This window comes from Phoenix dactylifera, chromosome 15, assembly GCF_009389715.1.
Source record: "Phoenix dactylifera cultivar Barhee BC4 chromosome 15, palm_55x_up_171113_PBpolish2nd_filt_p, whole genome shotgun sequence".
In the NCBI taxonomy this organism is placed as follows: domain Eukaryota; kingdom Viridiplantae; phylum Streptophyta; class Magnoliopsida; order Arecales; family Arecaceae; genus Phoenix; species Phoenix dactylifera.
In genome coordinates this window covers 10,164,375-10,182,747 of record NC_052406.1, presented here as the reverse complement: position 1 = coordinate 10,182,747, position 18,373 = coordinate 10,164,375, and the positions used below count along the sequence as shown (strand labels likewise).

The window sequence follows — 18,373 nt, the reverse complement described above, 5'->3', positions numbered from 1 at the left end:
TGGTGAAAAGATGACTCTTCAAACAGATACAAATGACGGCTGTCTGAAAAGTGGTCACTATTCAAACAAGTATTGTGACTGTTTGAAGAGACACCAAGAACACTATAAAAAGGCCTCACTACTGCAGAAAAATTACTACAACACATTCATTCTTTCCCTCTCTAATTTTTTCTCTTTTTAGTTTTGCCATTATAGCCAAACTCTTAAAATTTTCTGGTTTGATATCGGTAGTGCAAAATGCTATCAACATTCTAAAATTAAAAATATACATGCTTCATGCACGCCACATTCTAATACAATAAGAAGCAAAGGTAGAAAGCTCAGATATGAACTCACCCACGATCAATTTAATAGCAAGCACATATGCATACATGTCTTTATAATGTCCTTTTATGCTCTTATAATGCGAAGTAGTGCACATTGGCATCATACACTAGTTCATGGGGCAAGCAACGAGGGTAATCATGGGTTCCCATGCAGTCGTTAGGAGTGGCTTAACTAACTCCTCTCCAATAGGGTGCAACTTTGAAGCTACATTTGGCTTGCTACCATTGGGTAGAGGAACCATGTTGTGATTATCATCCATTTACATCAACCTGGCTGGTTTTGATAGACAAAAGTTTGAGAAAATTTAAGAATAAGGGAGTCGACAAAAGTAGATAATCGTGAGAAATGGTAATGTGGATTGGTGGGGAGAGGAATAAGAATAAATTGGGGCGAATTTTTTAACTGTCATTTAAAATATTTTTTTCCTAATTTTATTCATGTATATAAACTAGATAATATAAAATGTTACAAAAAGTATTGTTCTTTTTTTTTGTGTAGGAATAGACCTAAATATTTGACAAATCCATCCAAATTCCCCAATCCGTCTTTGTAATATAAGATAAATACGCGAACCATCTAAGTCGAGCCTATGGTCCTAATTGACAATGGCTTGGCATGCTTGCTTTTAAAGCTGAATCATATTTATCTATTTAATTATTATATATTGTTCTTGTTAAATCAATTTCAATTTACCAGTGATAGTTTATACAGCCATATCTTCAATAGTTGATGCCCGTACACAGTAAACACACACACACACACACACACACACATATATATACATACATATATATACATACATATATATATATATATATATATATATATATATATATATATATATTGAGGCTCTTTCGCATGGTTATGGAAATCCACCGGAAGCTCAGCGGGAGCTCCGACAAGGATACCAGCTTCGAATCATGGTGAATGAGGCTTGAAAGTTACAGCCTTTTGGATTTTGCTCAAGAACTGTTCAAGATCATGGTGGGTATCATTATCTTTAATCATAGATGGATATATCTTTTTATTCTTGAATTGTGTAATGGAAACGAGTTTGCAATTCTTGGATTCTCTTTCCAATTCCTTTTCTAATTGATGAGAGATAGATAAATTTAGGCTTATATTTTGCATACCATTAGGTATAAATATAATTTATATCTAATCTTAGAAGTATTTTTGTAATTTATCTTTTTTTTAAAATTCTCTTATGAGGGGTGAGGGTGTGGTTGGGGACAGGAAAAGAAAGGTCTTTTTTTTATTTGATTTTTTCTTAAAAAACAAAAGGAGAAGAGAATAAAAGAAAAGAAAGATTTTTTATTTTTAATTTATTTTATAAATTTGATTAATATAATTTTATTAGTTTTAGGTGCTTTGGTGTTAAAGAGATATGAGCAAGGTTTTAAAAACAAAATAAATCAGGCCAACTATCCGATTCTTATTGAATCAATCGATCCAAATCTGCTCAATTCGGAGATCAAAAACCACAAGCGAACTGAATGAGCTGCTTCGAAATTGTCCGAATCATCCCATACAACACCCGAATCAGGGCTAAATGTTATGGTTGATGCTGGAGTCCAATGAACCCATCTACTAGTGTGTCTCATGTGGTGGTTGTAGTGCTCTGCCAGTATCTAGTTAATTTATTTTTATTATTGTTATCAGGATAAGCTACACTTCAACAGTGTTCCATGGCATGGAAGGCAGATTCTCTATGGTAGAAGAGAACTAAATATAATTGTAGTAAGTCAAAATTTTAGAGCTAATACATGCACTGGCTGCAATTGAGATGACCCAGAGGCAGCATACCAATCATGTATGCATGGTAAAGAGTTGAGCTGACCCATTGCTGCTCACACGTCTAACCTCAGTGGTAAAATTTATGTTCTTGTAGAGATTTACAGTGCTGTAAGGACCATGAGCTGCTTTAAAATTATTACAATAAAAATTTAATTTGAATATTGTTATATAGTTTAAATTTATCTAAGATTTTTTAGTAGCAATCCTTTTTTTTCCCTAACTGATACAACTTTATGAAGCAAGCCGTTATGAGCACAAGACAAAGCATAAAGCTGTTATAAATTGTTTAATCTTCTGGACCAGCAACGTTCTCTGATAATTTAACATAACAAAAATTACTTTTCAGAAAAAAAGAGAAAAAAAATAAAAAAAGGACACTGCCAAGTAGACTTGCAAAAATTTAATGCTTCCAGGATAGATAATACGTCTAGATAATACAAAAAAAAAAAAAAAAAAAAAATCTTACTTTAATACAAAATTATACTTATTTAAGTTATGAGGATGCTGGATCCCCTCTGTTCACGGCTCCTAAAGCTCCTCCCAGCGCCCCTGATTCCACGAATCCTAAAGCCGACCTCTATAAATATAACGCCGGCGCTTCCCGGGGCGTCCTACGCGAGAAGACCGGTTCGTTAAACCCTAAACCCCCACCCCTTCTCCTCCTCTAATCTCCGCGAAACTCTAATTCCGGTGTTGGGGAGAGGAATCTCGTTCTTAATTCGGTTCATGCCTACTCTTCTAAGGTATTTTGAAGATTAGCGTTCGTGGAATCATTTTTTTTTTAATTCTTATCTGTTAAATTTCATGCTTTTGATTCTGATATTGTGCCTTGTTCGAATTCGTTATGGTTGCGGGATTTCCCATTCGATTTCGCTCCAAAAACCGAACGATTCTGTTTACTTATTCAGCTGGTATGTTGTGCTTCCTATTCGTATAATCCTTAGTGGGCACTTCTGCTGAATTTTTCTGGATCTTGTAATGTGATAAAGTTTTGATTTTCTTTTTAATTTTTTACTTGTTTTCTAATTTGAACGGTTGAGATGCATATGGTAAGAGTTCTGAGTTTGGTATGATCTTGAATTTATCAAACTTGGAATGGTGGAAGAATGGGAGAGACTAAGTATCATGATATGTACCATTGGATTCTATCTGAACTTGAATCTGGAGAGTGTTGGAATAACGGGAGAGTCAAACTATAGAAAGCGTAGTTTTATTTGTTATTTTGATTATGTAAATGTATTTAGCGCTGGTTGCTAAGAAAATGGCTCAAGCCGGTTGATAACCCTAGAATCATGGTTCTACAGCCATGCATCATGATATAAGCTGTTCGATTGCTCCTGAATTTGAAATCAGAAAGCGCTGGAAAAATGGACCAATTGGAAAGTGCAGCAGTTTCACTGTTTGCATAGACACGAAATGAATACATCCTGTTTGGTTACTTTCAAGCGGAGAACCTCATTAGAGTAACTCTAGAATTTTGGATCTGATGGCAGTGTTTTGATGCCATAGTCCATTGAACACTGACTGAACTTCAGATGGGAGAGTGTTGTAAAAATAATACTGGGCGCTGTTCAAAAATTGAGAATAATGAAACCAACATGTGAATTGTCGCTTTTATAATTGTATATCATGGTGTTAGCTATTGGACTCAAATCTTCTAACCATAAAGTGTTGGAATAATGGGAGGGTCAAAATTTAATTTACTAATTGTTTTGATTTGCGATAAACATGCCACATAGATTGTTAGTAAAATAGTTAAACACAATTGGAATGACCCAAGAATTATGACTCCTATAGTCGCATCATAATGTAAGCCACTGAACGAAGCTTCAAACTGGAGAGTGTTGGAATGATGGAATAATTGAAAATTAGGTTTGCTAATATTTTCTGGTTTATAATTAATGTATCCACAATCTGTTGCATTTGAATAGTGAAGCTCAATTGGAATAACCCATTGATGATGGATTCTGTGGTGATGAGGGTAATTATTTGTAATTTGTATGAACAGTGGTTTGTTAAGTGCTCATCATCTTATAACATATTTTTGAAGAGAGAATGTGCCTCTTTATTAACAATTCCATGTGGACTGTTGATCATCACCATATCTGGTAGCGCTGCAGAAGTGTACTGCTCTGCAAGTAGGTTGATGTAACTTGTCATTATCATCAAGGATTTCCATCCCTGTCTGCTCTGGCAGTATTGTACCGGATAGAAGAGAAACCAGGTCCTAGGACACATCTGGGACCCTAGATCTATCTAGAATGGGTCAGTCCTGTACTGTGCAGGGATGGCTCCAGACAGTTGCATCCTAGAATTAGAAATGGCCTGGCTCCCAAGATTTCAATTTTTATTTTTTTATTTTTTTTGAACCGATTTGGGACTGCCCTGTTACCATTACTGGTCCAGCCTCAGACCAGGATAGACTCTGCTTATGGGACCTAAACCCTTGATTATAACATTGACTTTAGGAGTATGACCATCTTTACTAGTTTCATTAATTAAAAGAATGATCCAGATATGATACCATGAACTATGCATCTTAGGTGACAAGGCAGTTGTGATGGCTGAGATCTCGCATGGAAGGGCCTTGACACATTTTTCAGATCATCACAGTCAGAGCACGCCAGGTCCTGTCTTTCATCATAATGGCACCACGTTGCAACCTCTTCAGGTTGGAGGAGATATTCTGCATTTGCAGGATAGGAATCCTGATATGTCCACAGTACGTGCCATTATACGTGAGAAAATGTAAGTAGCCAAAACAGAATTGTCTAGTCAAGCATGAAAATGAAAAGAATTTTTTGTTTCTAAATTGTGGATAGCGGAATACTTTTTTAGTTGAAAGTTTGTACATTATGAATCTCACTACCATGCTTCAATCATTTGTTAATTGTATTTTGCAGCTTAAAATATTTAAGCCAGAAAGCAAACAGTTTTGCATGGGTGGAAAACAGAGAAAAACTTGCTCAAATTTTGGAGGAAAAACTTCTTGCAGAGGCTGATTCACAGGTTTGTCACAATTTAATCAGAATTTATACACCATGTCACACCTTTGTTTCTTTTCTTTGACTATGTCTTCATAAAATCTGCTAAACTTGACTAGCCACCCATCTGGAATCATGACACGCCCCTGTAGTATTGTTTCTGGGGTGATGGAATACTGCAACAGGGCGGGGGGAGGAGAGGCAGATCTTTGTTTCTGCATAACAGATTTTTCTTGTTTCAGGGTTTTATATGATTTTGAATATGATTAAACTGGCTAGCATCCTGAAAATGAAGCCAGAAGAAAACAGTTTTGACACACTGTAGACATAAGATGCAACTCACACAAAGCTAATTTTAGCTGATTGGAGTAAGATTTCATGGTCATGGTTATGCTTACAGCAGCGAGCAATAATCTTTGATTGCGTATTTTAGTTCATTCATTTAAAGTTTTGTAGTAATTAAGTCACTTGTTGCATCTTCTGGAATATGACAAATCAATGTTTGTTTCTATACATCCAGTTGCACCATATGAATCCGAGTATACTGGAAAATAGGCTGGATGATTTGCTCAGTGATGAAAGAAAAGATGCAGCTGGCCTTGTCTCTTCGTCATCAATAGGCTTAATGACTTGGAATACAGAAGTGCCACACAATATGGAAGCATCTTCTCCATCTCCTTTCTATAATAATTTTTTAAATACTGATTCTGGTAAAGGGGCATCTAACACAGTTCATAGTTCCTTACTGAACACCAATCTGTTTACCAGCTCAGTGCTTGACAATCGCTTATCTGCGTCTCACAGTGAGTTGAACAGAATAACAATTATTTTATTAAATTCTCAGTATTATTCTAACTTTGCAATCACAAAATTGATTTCTGCAGGATATCTACCTAATGAACACCATCGCATAGTTGCCAATGTTTCACTTGGTTGTGGCGGGAATGCTATATCGTGGCCAGAACGTATACCAGGATCTCACATTCCCCAACCAGTGTCCGTATCATCTAGACATGGTATTGGGGGTAGGCATTCCAATAATGATGCTGTGATGTCACCAGAGCAGTATACTGGAGGCCACAACAACCATCTATTAAATAGTAATGGTGATAAAACATGGTCCAGCATGTGTCAGATTCCTTCATATGGAATTGCTAATGAACTTCTCAATGCTGGACTTGCTCTTCCCATAAATGCTGTTGAAGCAAATGATGGAGCAGCAATATCTGAAGGATGCATGGAGTCCCATTTCTATGGTATGTTTCCAAGCAATCCATAGCTGGATTTCAATCAGATATGCAACAGTTAAAACCAATGAATTCTATCTGGAGTCTTCATATCTCTAATTTAATTTCTTGACTTGAGTTGCCAGGTGATATGCATGTGATGCCTGATAGGAAATCATCTTCTTCTGGAATGTCCTATATGCTTCCATCATCATTTGGTTTGAGTGGGAATTCTGAAATAATGAACCCGGCATGTATGCAATCTCAGTTGGCAGCAAACTCTGCAGGTGCGTATTCTCATTCAGATCTGCAGACTTTGCATCAGGTGCTACCAGTATCCCAAAGCCTTGTTCAATCATTTCATAGGGGTACTCAATCACATCCTTCACAACAGGGGCATCTACTTCAAAATAAGCAAGTAAATAAGGGCACCCAACAGTCCTGTCAATGGTCTCATCTGCCGCAAAAGCAATTTGATCAGCTTCAGCTTTTTCAAAAGGATCAGTATTTTCAGTCAGAAAGCTCTCTCAATGGACCAGTTCAGATGAACGGTTACATTTTACCAGGACAGTTGCCACTTCAACCTCTGATAGAACAGGATGTAACTGGGCAACAACTTCCCCAATCTTCTATCGAGAAACCTACAAGATTTCAGCTTTCTGCTTCTAATGGGGTTGCGGCTGACTGTCAATCTAAATTTGCACAAGGGGATGGGAAGTATCATAAGGTTCACAAAATTCTCCTTCTATACGAACATGTGATGACTTGTTCGGGTCAAGAAAAACAATGCAAAATTCATTCGTGCATGTTAATGAAACGGAACCTTAGCCACATTTTAAAGTGCAACGACATTCACTGTGCAATGCAATGCGTTAAATATAACAGATTGTTTGATCACTACAGAGAGTGCCGTGAAAATTCATGCCGCACTTGCAGTCCTGTTAGAATAAGATTGAAAACATTTTCACCGGATACAGTTAATGGTGCTATCACGGTGTTAAAGACTGCTTTTCCCACTGTTGGTACAATAGAGTATAAGCAACCTTCATTGAAACGGGCCAAGACAGAGGAGCCTTCTCTCTCTTATTCTAGGCAAAGTGAAACTTCTCAGTTGGTATCACCAGTCATGGGTTGCACCCAACAATCTCCCCAAGGGGTGCTTCAAGCATTCCATGATGCGAACATGTCTGTTAATAGTATCACTACAGGTACTGAGAGTGCAAGGCTGGTATCACAGACGTCGGCAACATCCTCACTGGAAAAACAGGCAAAATTTTGTGAGACCAATGTTGATGACCCTGAGGTGGCTGCTAAGGTACATTCTGGTGTTGAGCCTGTTAGTGCAGCACAGATTGTTTCTTGTTGTGAACAAGATGACATGGAGGTTCAGGTTGAGGCTGGTAAGGTTGAGCAGGAGGTGAAGAGTAAGGTTGCTACATCATCAGTTGTTGATGTGATTGGAACAAAGCTGATAAAGCCAAAGACAGAAGGTGTTTCACTACTTGATACATTCACTCCTGAACAAATTAGGGAGCATATCAGGAGTCTTGAGCAATGCATTGGTCGGGTAAGTTCTAAAATTCTGAAGCTAGATTAGTGTTCTACATGCTTGTGAGCTGGGGACTTTTTTTTTTCATTTCTAATTGTAGGTATTTTACTTAATTAGAACATCTCATGTTATAAATTTTATTTATAAGAACATCTCATGCTATAAATTTTATTTATTTGCTGCATCAGAAAGATGCATGGAAAGATTATAATCTACATTTACTTGTGATCATCAAATGACGGACAGAATTGGCTGTCAGAAGGATTTAAACAAGAGTTGACTGTTTAGGTCGAGCACGAAGGTGCATTAGTCTGTATCCAGTCAAAGACTTCTTAGATACTTGAACTTTGATTGGGATGATTTTAGTCTTATCCACAATGAGGTTGGCCTGATTAAACATTGATGGAAAATGCGTTCTTACTTTCTAACTCATTAAATCTCCATGGCAGATATAAATTATAACTCAAAAGTCTCTTGGTTTCCTTCTAGATTCCCTAGTGGTAGTAACCAAAGCGTCTTCTACCAAACAATAACAATTGCTCTTGCCAATCCACCACCATTATTTTTCTCTCATACAATAGCTAGCATTCTATGGCATCATTTTGAGCTAATTTTTTTTTGTCATTCTTGAAACCTACTTCGCATGATACATCAGGCATATTTTCAATGAGCTTAAAGACTCCAACAATTATCTGCAAGGACTTTCCATGATTGCAACTCTTAAATTTTAAGGTTTGTTTGCAATATTACATGCTAATAAAACAAAGATTTGAATATAAATAGTCTAAAATGTATGTTACACAATAGATATTTCCATAATATGTTATGGCTATAGCCTATAATGCATGTGCTCACCATGGTGCTTTTATGATTGCCATGAGTCCAGCTTGCCATCAAGAATATAAACTATAACCAAAACTAGAATATAGACTTCCTCTCTATTGCTCAACTCCCTTCAACTTTTTCATGTTATCTAATTAATGGCTCTTGTTTTTGTTGATTTGTTGAGTGAAATACTTTCTTCATTTTTCCTGCATTTGTGCATGTAGAGTTTCCATGATGCTGTAGGCATTACTTCCATTTTGCTGGCTTTATGCTACTGTTTGTGCAATTCCTTGCATTTTTCACTATCCAGTTCATTTTCTTTCAGAGCAAAGCAAATGCAGAAAAAGTCGAAGGAGTGGAACGCCTAGCGGATCAGAACTTATGCAGCTTGTGTGGGATGGACAAGCTTCTTTTTGAACTGCCTTTTAGATATTGTGCATCATGTTCTAAGAAAATTAATCCTAAAAGAGTGTATTATTCTTTGAGAAATATCAATAACATGACATTTGGAAGTGATGTGAGGATCTCTTTTTGTAGCAAATGCTACAACAGTTCTGTTGAGAATGTTAAGGTTGGTGGAGAAGATATTCCAAAGTTTAAGCTGGAGAAGAAGTGGAATTATGCTGAAACTGAATGGGTAAGGGCCTCTCATTTTGTTATGCTAGAATTATTTGTTATTTGTATAAAATGCATCCCTAATGTTTTCTCTGTTAATGCATTCTTCAGTGGGTCCAATGTGATAAGTGCCAAGCTTGGCAACATCAAATATGTGTTCTTTTCAATGGCCAAAGGAAGGAAGCACGGCAAGCTGAGTACACTTGCCCAAATTGCTCCTTACGGGAAATAGAAAGCGGTGAACGAGAGCCCTTGCCACCAAGTGTGGTTCCTGGGGCAAAGGACTTGCCAACAACGATGCTGAGCGACCATATAGAGCAATGGCTTTGTAGGCGCCTTAAAGAAGAACGACAAGAAAGGGCAAATAATTTGGGGAAGAATTTTGATGAGGTAAGCGTTTACATCATATTGCTCCTTTATCATTTGCTATGGATCCACATTTTGCAGATACCTCCTCACATCCACTTGTTGCGACCCTTTGATGTGTTTATGGGTGAAATATGTATATGTAGGATATCAGGATGAATGTAAACAAAACTTCTAAAATTATCACAGTGGTTACTATTTGTTGCCTTTGCTACTGCAGGCTACCTTTGGATGCATATATTGATCATAACTTAGCTGCAGTTATTTTTTTTTAATTTTTTTTCGGTACTACGGCAGCTCACGTCAACCTGCCATGAGTTCTACCATCAGAGTCAAAAGGAATAAGAGTGCATAAAGGTGGGGGAGCGGAATCAGTCCCCGTAGCTGCAATTATTTAGTTCTGTATTTTTTTTGTGAAAAAAAGAGATTTGCTATTGGACATGTTTGATTGGTAGAAAATAAGGCCTTCCAATATTTGCTTTTGGTCTGGATCTTTTTGGTTGACACCTAGAATGTTTCTACTACTTAGTCTCTCTCCCCTCTGCATGGTCATGCTAAGGATTAGGCTTAAAGAAGGTCCACCATGATATATTTGTCTAGTTGCAATGCCAGCTTGAATATTATATGGGTGACAAACAATACTGAATTACATTATAAATAAATTGCACTGTTAAAAATAATAAAATTATTGACTTACAATTAGAAGTTTTGAGATTTTAGTCAATTGAACATTCAACTGCTGCCTCATGTAGAACAGTGAACCTCACTGAAAGTGCGCAAAGAAGAACGCCCAGTAAGTAAAAACTATGCTGAGGTTTTCTATAGTCTAAGTTTCTCATCAAGATGAGCATTTCCAGGAATTTTTTCTTCCCTTTTCCTTTATGCAGTATAAACTTATGTTTTTAGGTTCTGAATGCAGTTGCAAAATAAATTGATGATCACTAATTCAGCTCTGTTTCTCAGGCTTATTGAAGTTTGTTGGGACCTCTGCTTAATATTAGTACTCTCATCTGCTCAAACTCTCAATGTTTAGTAAACTGTTATCACATAACATTCTCAAGATACGATGAAATATTATAAATAGAGCAATGGTTTCTGTTTAATAATTCAGCATTATGACTGCCATTGTCAGCTTCTGCAACCCACTGGATTTCTCACATTCTTAGATTGCATGACATGATGTGGGAACATATTTCTGAATTTGATATTATAATGCATGGACTGCACATATAAAATATCAACATGGTTCTGAAACCAAGAAATAGCGATAGTTGATTGGGGTTGATTGTAATTTATCTTATCATATCAGGTACCAGGAGCTGAGGGTCTTACTGTTAGAGTGGTGTCATCAGTTGACAAGAGATTAGAAGTGAAACGACATTTTCATGAGCTTTTTAAAGAAGAAAAGTACCCTGCAGAATTTCCTTACAAGTCGAAGGTGTAGATCCTAAAGCAGTTATCCTTGCATATGTTTTCCTTTTTGTGCAAGTTGCTATTGTTATCATGTAATTAGGATAGATTGATAGTGCTTATATAAGCCATGTGAAGCTTATTCTTTTTTTGTGTTCCTTTTCAGGCCATTCTATTGTTTCAGAAGATTGAAGGTGCAGATGTTTGTCTCTTTGGCATGTATGTTCAAGAATATGGATCTGAATGTGCATGCCCAAACCAAAGGCGTGTGTGCATTTCGTACATAGATTCTGTCAAATATTTTAGGCCTAAAATAACAGCTGTGACTGGAGAGGCACTACGAACCTTTGTTTATCATGAAATTTTGGTATGGATAGATTATACTGTGCAGCCTTGCAAATCTAGACTGTAACTCTTCTTTTATCCTTTCTATTAAAAGAGAAGCTTTTATGTGAGAAAGAAGGCTGATATGATCATATATTTCTCTTTTGTCAGATAGGGTATCTCGATTACTGCAAGAAACGAGGGTTTACTAGCTGCCATATTTGGGTTTGTCCATCTCTGAAGCGGGATGATTATATTCTTTACTGCCATCCTATGATACAGAAGATGCCTAAATCTGATAAACTTCGAGAATGGTGAGCCTTGGACATGTAAATCCTCATGCTTAGTTTTGTACTGTTCTGTTTGGCTTAATCTATTTCTGATCATCTTCAGGTACCAGACAATGATAAGGAAGGCTACAAAGCAGAATGTTGTTATGGAGCACAGCAATCTATATGACCAATTTTTTGTACCTGCCAGTGAATGTAAGGCCAAAGTTAGTGCAGTTCGTTTGCCATATTTTGATAGTGATTACTGGCCAGGAGAAGCAGACGTACTCCTCCAGAGAGAAGATGAGAGTGTTTCACAAAAGAAAGGGACTAAGGCAGCAATTGAAAGGGCGCTAAGGGCTGCCAGACGTGATTCTCCAATTGGAAATTCTAAGGATACTCTTCTAATGCACCAAGTAGTTTTTTTCCTTTAATCTTTGAGTTTCTTTTGTTATTACTTCAATTTACAGGTTCATGTCAAGTATGTTGTCTTAAATTTTGTTGGTTGTGGCTGTTGCTGAAGTCTTGTTTTTAGAGGTTTTCAACGTCAAATTTAGCTTATTCCCTCAAGGGTTGATATTGGTCTTAAATTATATAATGATTAATTTGTCTGCAAACACAAACAACGAGGCTTATCCACTTTCATTACACTAGCTTAGCAAGGGTTACATCATCTATCAGTCAAGCCTTTTCAAATCCTAACTTCTATTTAGGTCTTTCTCTGGTCTTCTCTTTCCATTTTGTGTGCACAAATCTGAGTCCACCTTTGTTGCCGTGGCTTCCTTTAGCTTCATGTTAGATTCTCATACCATTTCAGTTTGTACTCCATCACAGTATCTTTTTTCAGTGTCATTTCTTGCTAAATGTGCTTATTATTCATGACATCTGATTTTCTTTTTCTGAACTTGGAGGATATATTGCAATGGATTTCTGTTTCATATCTGTCCATATGATTTTGAGATTCTAACCAACTTCATATCTTCCTATTATTACTAATTACATACTATTACTACCTCATGTATTCATCAGCTTGGAGAAATCATCCGCCCCATGAAGGAAGACTTCATAATGGTCTATTTGCAGCATACTTGCAAGCATTGCTGTCAGCCTGTTGTGTCTGGGAAACAATGGGTTTGCACTGTTTGCAAGAACTTTCAACTTTGTGAACAGTAAGTATATTTTGTGTCCTTATGCTTTGCTCAAAAACAGAAGTTCCATGCTCTTGATTTCTTTTTAGCTATAGTGGATTTTTTTAAGGGAACTTTCACAAATGTAGGTTGTGATATTATCCATGGCTAGATATGTTTGTACAGTCTCTTGAGCCCAATCCTTTTAATTTTTGATATGATAAATGCCATTAATTTCTCTTTTGTTGCATTGGCCCACAAATGCAAGGATTTGTTTGGATGTTTTAACGGAATTTTTGTGATCTTAAATAGTTTATTGCATGATTTAATAAAAATTCAAATTTTTGGGATGTAGTGTTCAACATTGACAATTGCATCAGCTTTCATACTTAACCCTGTGATTTGAAGGTAGACAAAAAAGATGAGAAATGGGGAGCCATGGGAAGCTGTTGGGAGTGAAAGCTAGGTCTGTGTGGAGTGGGGAGATTGTGATGGTAATTAGGTGCTTATGTGATAATCCTGCCTAGGAGTGGCTTTACTGTTAATCCTGAGCCTAGGTGTAGGGCTGGTTAATAGAGCTTAGATCATCAAGTGTAGTCATCAAACACTTGGCAATTCATCTTCTTTTTTAAGGATAAACCAAAGTCATCTACCGATTGTTTAAGAAGATGGTGTGGATCGGGATTCTTCAAGAGGGGTGTTTGAAGAGAATAGGTACACTTCGAAGCGGAAGGAGCAAACACAAGCCACAGTTAGTGCATATGCTGATACTTCTTCATTAAGATCAAGCAGAATAATGTTTTTTTAATGAACTAGAATAGGAGAAAACCTGGCCAAAATTGGGGTGAGGTTGGGGCTCAAATCTTGGTCATTGGAACCAACCTCCAGTGACTTTACCAACTGCACTAGTTGGCACCCTCATCAAGTAGAATAATGTTATGCACTACAATCAGGCCTGCCTCAAGAGTGCCTATAGTATCCTCAAGTTCAGAGACCTGTTCTATGCTTTTGTCAACATGGGATTTATTGACCTGGCTTCTTTTCATGATTATATTAATCCTTGTAGCTTTTTAATTCTGACTGGTGATCAATTTTTAAATATCTTTACTATATGCATTTTTTTTTCCTTTTCGATTTAGCTAGTGGCTGGCATGTGCTACGCACTTGGGATAAAGATGAGTAGCGATGATCCCATAGGTGAGAGAGATTTTTTCCTTTTATATTATGTTATGACAGGGATTCTTTGGGAGATTAGGCACATTTTTGGGATTCAGAACTCTTTAAATTATTGAGTTCATTTGGACTAAGCTCCTTGCCAAGGTAGAAGCAAGAGCAAGAGAACATCTTTAGGGAGAAAAACATGGAAAAACAAAAATGGAATACCTATTGGTGGGAGGGACTTAGTTAATGGATATTGGGAGACTAGTAAAGATACGATATCATCCTTGCAAAAAGGAAAAAAAAGAATCAGCTACAAAAGGCCAGTCAAACAAAAGAAAAATCAAGTATTGAAAAGGTTCTCCCATTAAGCGGAGATGTGCCATCATAGTATAGTTTCTAATAAATTTTAGACTGGGAATAAACCACTAAAGGCAAAAAATGATTAACTTGGCAACATATCAGAGATTGACATTGAAGACTCAAAGATCAATAATAGGTTCAAAATCGTTCTTGGCATTTTGATGGAAATATTTATATAAAACAAGGGATTAATTGCAATATTTTGAGAACTCAATAGATTTTATGGATTAGCATAAAATCGTGAAACCACTTGCAAATAATTTGAGCACAACTTCTTCAATAAATCAAAGAATGTTGTTACTAGGCAATATAGTATGTTTTATTTTTGTATTTCTGTATATTGTGCGTGTCAAGTTAGGAATATCAATATTCATCTGGATGAACAAACGCGTGGCTGTGCTTGAGATGCTCAGAAACATTTCTATTGTTCATTATGAAAGTAACCCAACATTGTCTATATAAGAGAAGGATCATATTGCTAGGCATATTTCCTTATCTCTGACAAGGTTCATATCTTCTGTGCGGTTGCATGTTGGTACTTGGAAAAGTGAGGTACAGCATAGTACTTCCATTATGTAACTGATTAATTTCAAGATACATGATTAGACTTTATGTTTGGATGAGAAATTTAGAACTGTCACTGCTGAAATGCAGTTAAATTATACTGCACTAAGTTTTTATAACCTAGGGTAGAGATTGCACTCTTTCCATCTCTTTCGTCTGTATTTCAGGCTAATGTTTAACAGCTCTCATCACTGATTTTCATTTCATGCAGGTGCCACTGCATAGAGCAGAATCTTGAAAAGAAGGATAGGCACCCTGTTACTGCAAGGGAAAAGCACTCCTTTGAATTAGTGAGCACCTAAATGCTGTTGCATCTTGTAATTGCACCAGTTCTAGTTTTTCTTATTCTGTATGATTATTTCAGGTTGAGGTGGAAAAGGCTCGTCCAGATACAGATGATAAAGATGTAATAATACCGAGCGAATTTTTTGACACTAGAACTGTGTTTCTGAGTCTTTGTCAAGGCAACCAATACCAATTTGATACCCTCCGCCGGGCAAAGCATTCAACAATGATGATCCTCTATCACCTGCATACTCCTGCTGCACCTGCTCTTGCATCCTCATGCACTGTCTGTCATGGTGACATAGATACAGCTCGGAGCTGGCATTGCATGACCTGCCCTGATTATGATTTATGTGATTCTTGCTATCAGCGGGAAGGAGCTGCCTGCCATGTTCATAAATTGATAAGTCATGCCACCATGGCTGACAGTGGCAAGCTCCAGAAGAAAGGGGCTCAGAAGAAACTGGCTTTGCAGGTATTATCTTTATCTTATTATGTTGAAAACTTGAAATAAATCTGGTTTCCAAGATATAATCATAAGGCAGCCACCTGATTTGGTTTCCATGAGCAATGAACAAATTGGTTCTAAATAGGACTTTTTAATGGGCCTCTTGATCTGTTATTCTGCAACTTTCTTTTTTTAATAATTTTGATGCTTTAAACCCTTAAAGTGTTTCTTGTAGTTTTCAGATTTCAATGGTTCATCATTTGTGGAAACTAGCCCAAGTTATGCATTTTACCTAGATAAATTAGCTGATAATTGATATGCGCTTAGACCAAAATATAAGTATCCTCAATCCAAGTAAGACTGTGAGTTGAGCAAATATCGAAATACCTATATAATTCAAGCAGAGTCATTCGGATGTTTTTTTGGTATTTCCTGTTTGGAACATTTTGAAATTGGAATTCGTGAAGATTGAGTTTAGCAATAGTTTAACCAAAGGAAAATGTTTAGCTGTTGTATATTTGCATATGATGCATCTTAATACATTGTTTCTGATATACTCATGCATTTGTATGTCTTTGGTCAAACCTAAGTGTATATTGAGATATTGCTTTTGCGGATAAATAAGTGCATCCATTTCTTCTCATTCTCACCGAAGTTTTATGGAATTAAAGCCTCTGAGCTGCTGCTTTGAAACTTTGTAGATCTATTTAAAGAAACTTTGTCCAAAAAACTATTAAAGAAAATTAAAATAAAAATTGAATAATAACATAAATCTTAAAACCAATGTCTTCTAGTTTTCTAGTTTAGATGTTAAATATATGCCCATGATATGATGTTATTGGCATGAACAGGGGGGTAGAAGCCCAATAGCGAATCAAAAGATATGCGTAACAAAAATGTACATGGACGTATTGTCACTGCTCATCCCTTCTGCTTAAAATCTACAGCCTGGGGGCCTTAGCCCCTGTTTCAAACCTTGCCTTATGCATACCTGACATGTAAAACTAATTTTCATTTAAAATCATTTTTATTTAACTAAAGAACAATTTCCCACGATCTGGGGAATGTGGTCAAGGAGAAAATCCAAAGGTGAAACTCTATTGCCCTTTCATATGCATAGAAGTGTTTGTGGTCTTGAATTTGTTGTTCAATCTCTTCAACAACCTGCTATTCCACTCTTTTTGAATGAGGTGTTAAACTTGTACTTTAGATAGATACTGGAAATTATTCTTGGAATGTCATCATATTAATACATTTGGTGTCATGGGAATTCCTCTTGTCTACTAAGACAGCTTTGTGTGGTCTCCTGACAATATACCTGTTTCTGAGCAGAATGTGCTTAATGTTTTGGTGCATGCCTCTGAATGCCCTGATCCTCATTGCTCATATCCATCTTGTTGCAAAATCAAACAACTCTTCCACCATAGTAGGGAATGCAAAACACATGCCAGTGGAGGTTGCATACCCTGCAACAAGGTTTGGTATCTTCTGCAAAAACATGCAAGTGTTTGCAAGAAGTTAGAATGCCGTGTGCCACGTTGCAAGTATGTGTGTTTTTCAGTTCCTGATTTGCTGCTTTCTCTTGAACTGTTTTCTGATGAACTGGGTGATGTTTTCCTGTAATTTTAGGCATCTGAAGGACTACATGAGGAAGAAACAACAGCAATCTGATTTTTGTCGGAGAGCCGCAAAGCAGAGAATTGGGCAGCAAGATGGTGAGACTTTTGAGAGCAGTGGTTGACCGGGTTCGCTGCTTAAAAGTTTTTGTAGCAACAAAGCTTTAAGGATCAAGGGCAGATTCCTGTAATTTTTTATTTGGCTTGAAATAGCCTAGTTTGTGTTTTCTAGATGGCTGAGGCAGGAGGGAAAGACATGCAGTAGTGACAGTCTCACCAGTCTCACCTGATGGCTGGAGTTACGGAGAGTGAGATAGCTTAAATTGAGGCTAAATTTCTGGGAGAGTGTTTAACCAGTTTTGCAGCTATCTTAATACAGCAATGAAACTTTTTCCATGGACTCAGAATCATAAGCCCCAAAGCGTGGGAATGAATGTAGAGGAAGAGACAAAAAGAAGTAGGTTTATACAGCAAATTGTACAAATTAGTTCTTATAGCACAGGTCATTGCATTATAGCATTCTTTTTGTATGACCAATAAATTGAAGGATTATTTATAGTAGTTAAATAAAAGGGGAAAAATATCATTTGCCACAGTTGGATCTTTCTCTGCCCTTTTTTGATTGTGGCCAGTCATTGTTGGACTTGGAAGTGATATTAAGAGGTAAAATTTTTCCTTTTCTGGTCGTTAAGAGTAAAGTGGATCTTTAAATTGTCAGGTTTTTTCCAGGGAAAGTTTCCGTCTTTGCAGTAGCTAGGACTCAGCCCTATTATATATATGCCTGATGAAGTTACGGTCTTGTCCTCTTGATGATTTCCATCTTCAGATGGATAAAAGGAATCTCAGATGGTATGAAGCTGACTCTTTCACCAGGGAAAAGATAATATATATATATATATATATATATATTCATGTGAGAACAATGATGTGACGAGATCCCATTATGTGGTGTACACTTCGCATTTGTGGACATCATTCTTTTGGATGAAAATGTAAATTCACTGATGATGATGTTGTTCTTTATATTAAATTTTAATTGTTAATGTGGTGCATTTGCTGGCCTTAACCTAGGGTCTGGAATTTATTGTAATCAGTACTGTTTCAAGTAGTTATACATTGA

At 36.7% G+C, this 18,373-nt stretch overlaps 1 protein-coding gene across 2 annotated transcripts; it reads left to right on the top strand.

The window, feature by feature from the left end:
* The first annotated feature begins 2,677 nt into the window (after positions 1 to 2,677).
* Positions 2,678 to 17,848, top strand: LOC103705832 (histone acetyltransferase HAC1-like). Of its 2 annotated transcripts, XM_039134395.1 has the most exons (18): positions 2,678 to 2,867; positions 3,033 to 3,035; positions 4,668 to 4,872; positions 5,028 to 5,133; positions 5,629 to 5,911; positions 5,993 to 6,364; positions 6,481 to 7,901; positions 9,034 to 9,345; positions 9,435 to 9,713; positions 10,999 to 11,127; positions 11,266 to 11,466; positions 11,595 to 11,737; positions 11,817 to 12,108; positions 12,722 to 12,861; positions 15,116 to 15,194; positions 15,269 to 15,664; positions 16,970 to 17,181; positions 17,267 to 17,635. In XM_039134395.1, exons 3-18 carry the CDS (start codon positions 4,685 to 4,687, stop codon positions 17,376 to 17,378), a joined length of 4,665 nt encoding a protein of 1,554 aa, XP_038990323.1. In that variant the 5' UTR covers positions 2,678 to 2,867; positions 3,033 to 3,035; positions 4,668 to 4,684; the 3' UTR covers positions 17,379 to 17,635. The 2 variants fall into 2 exon arrangements, with proteins under 2 accessions (XP_038990323.1, XP_008787929.2); XM_008789707.3 differs by lacking the exon at positions 3,033 to 3,035 and having other exon boundaries at positions 17,267 to 17,848.
* Positions 17,849 to 18,373: the final 525 nt, after the last annotated feature.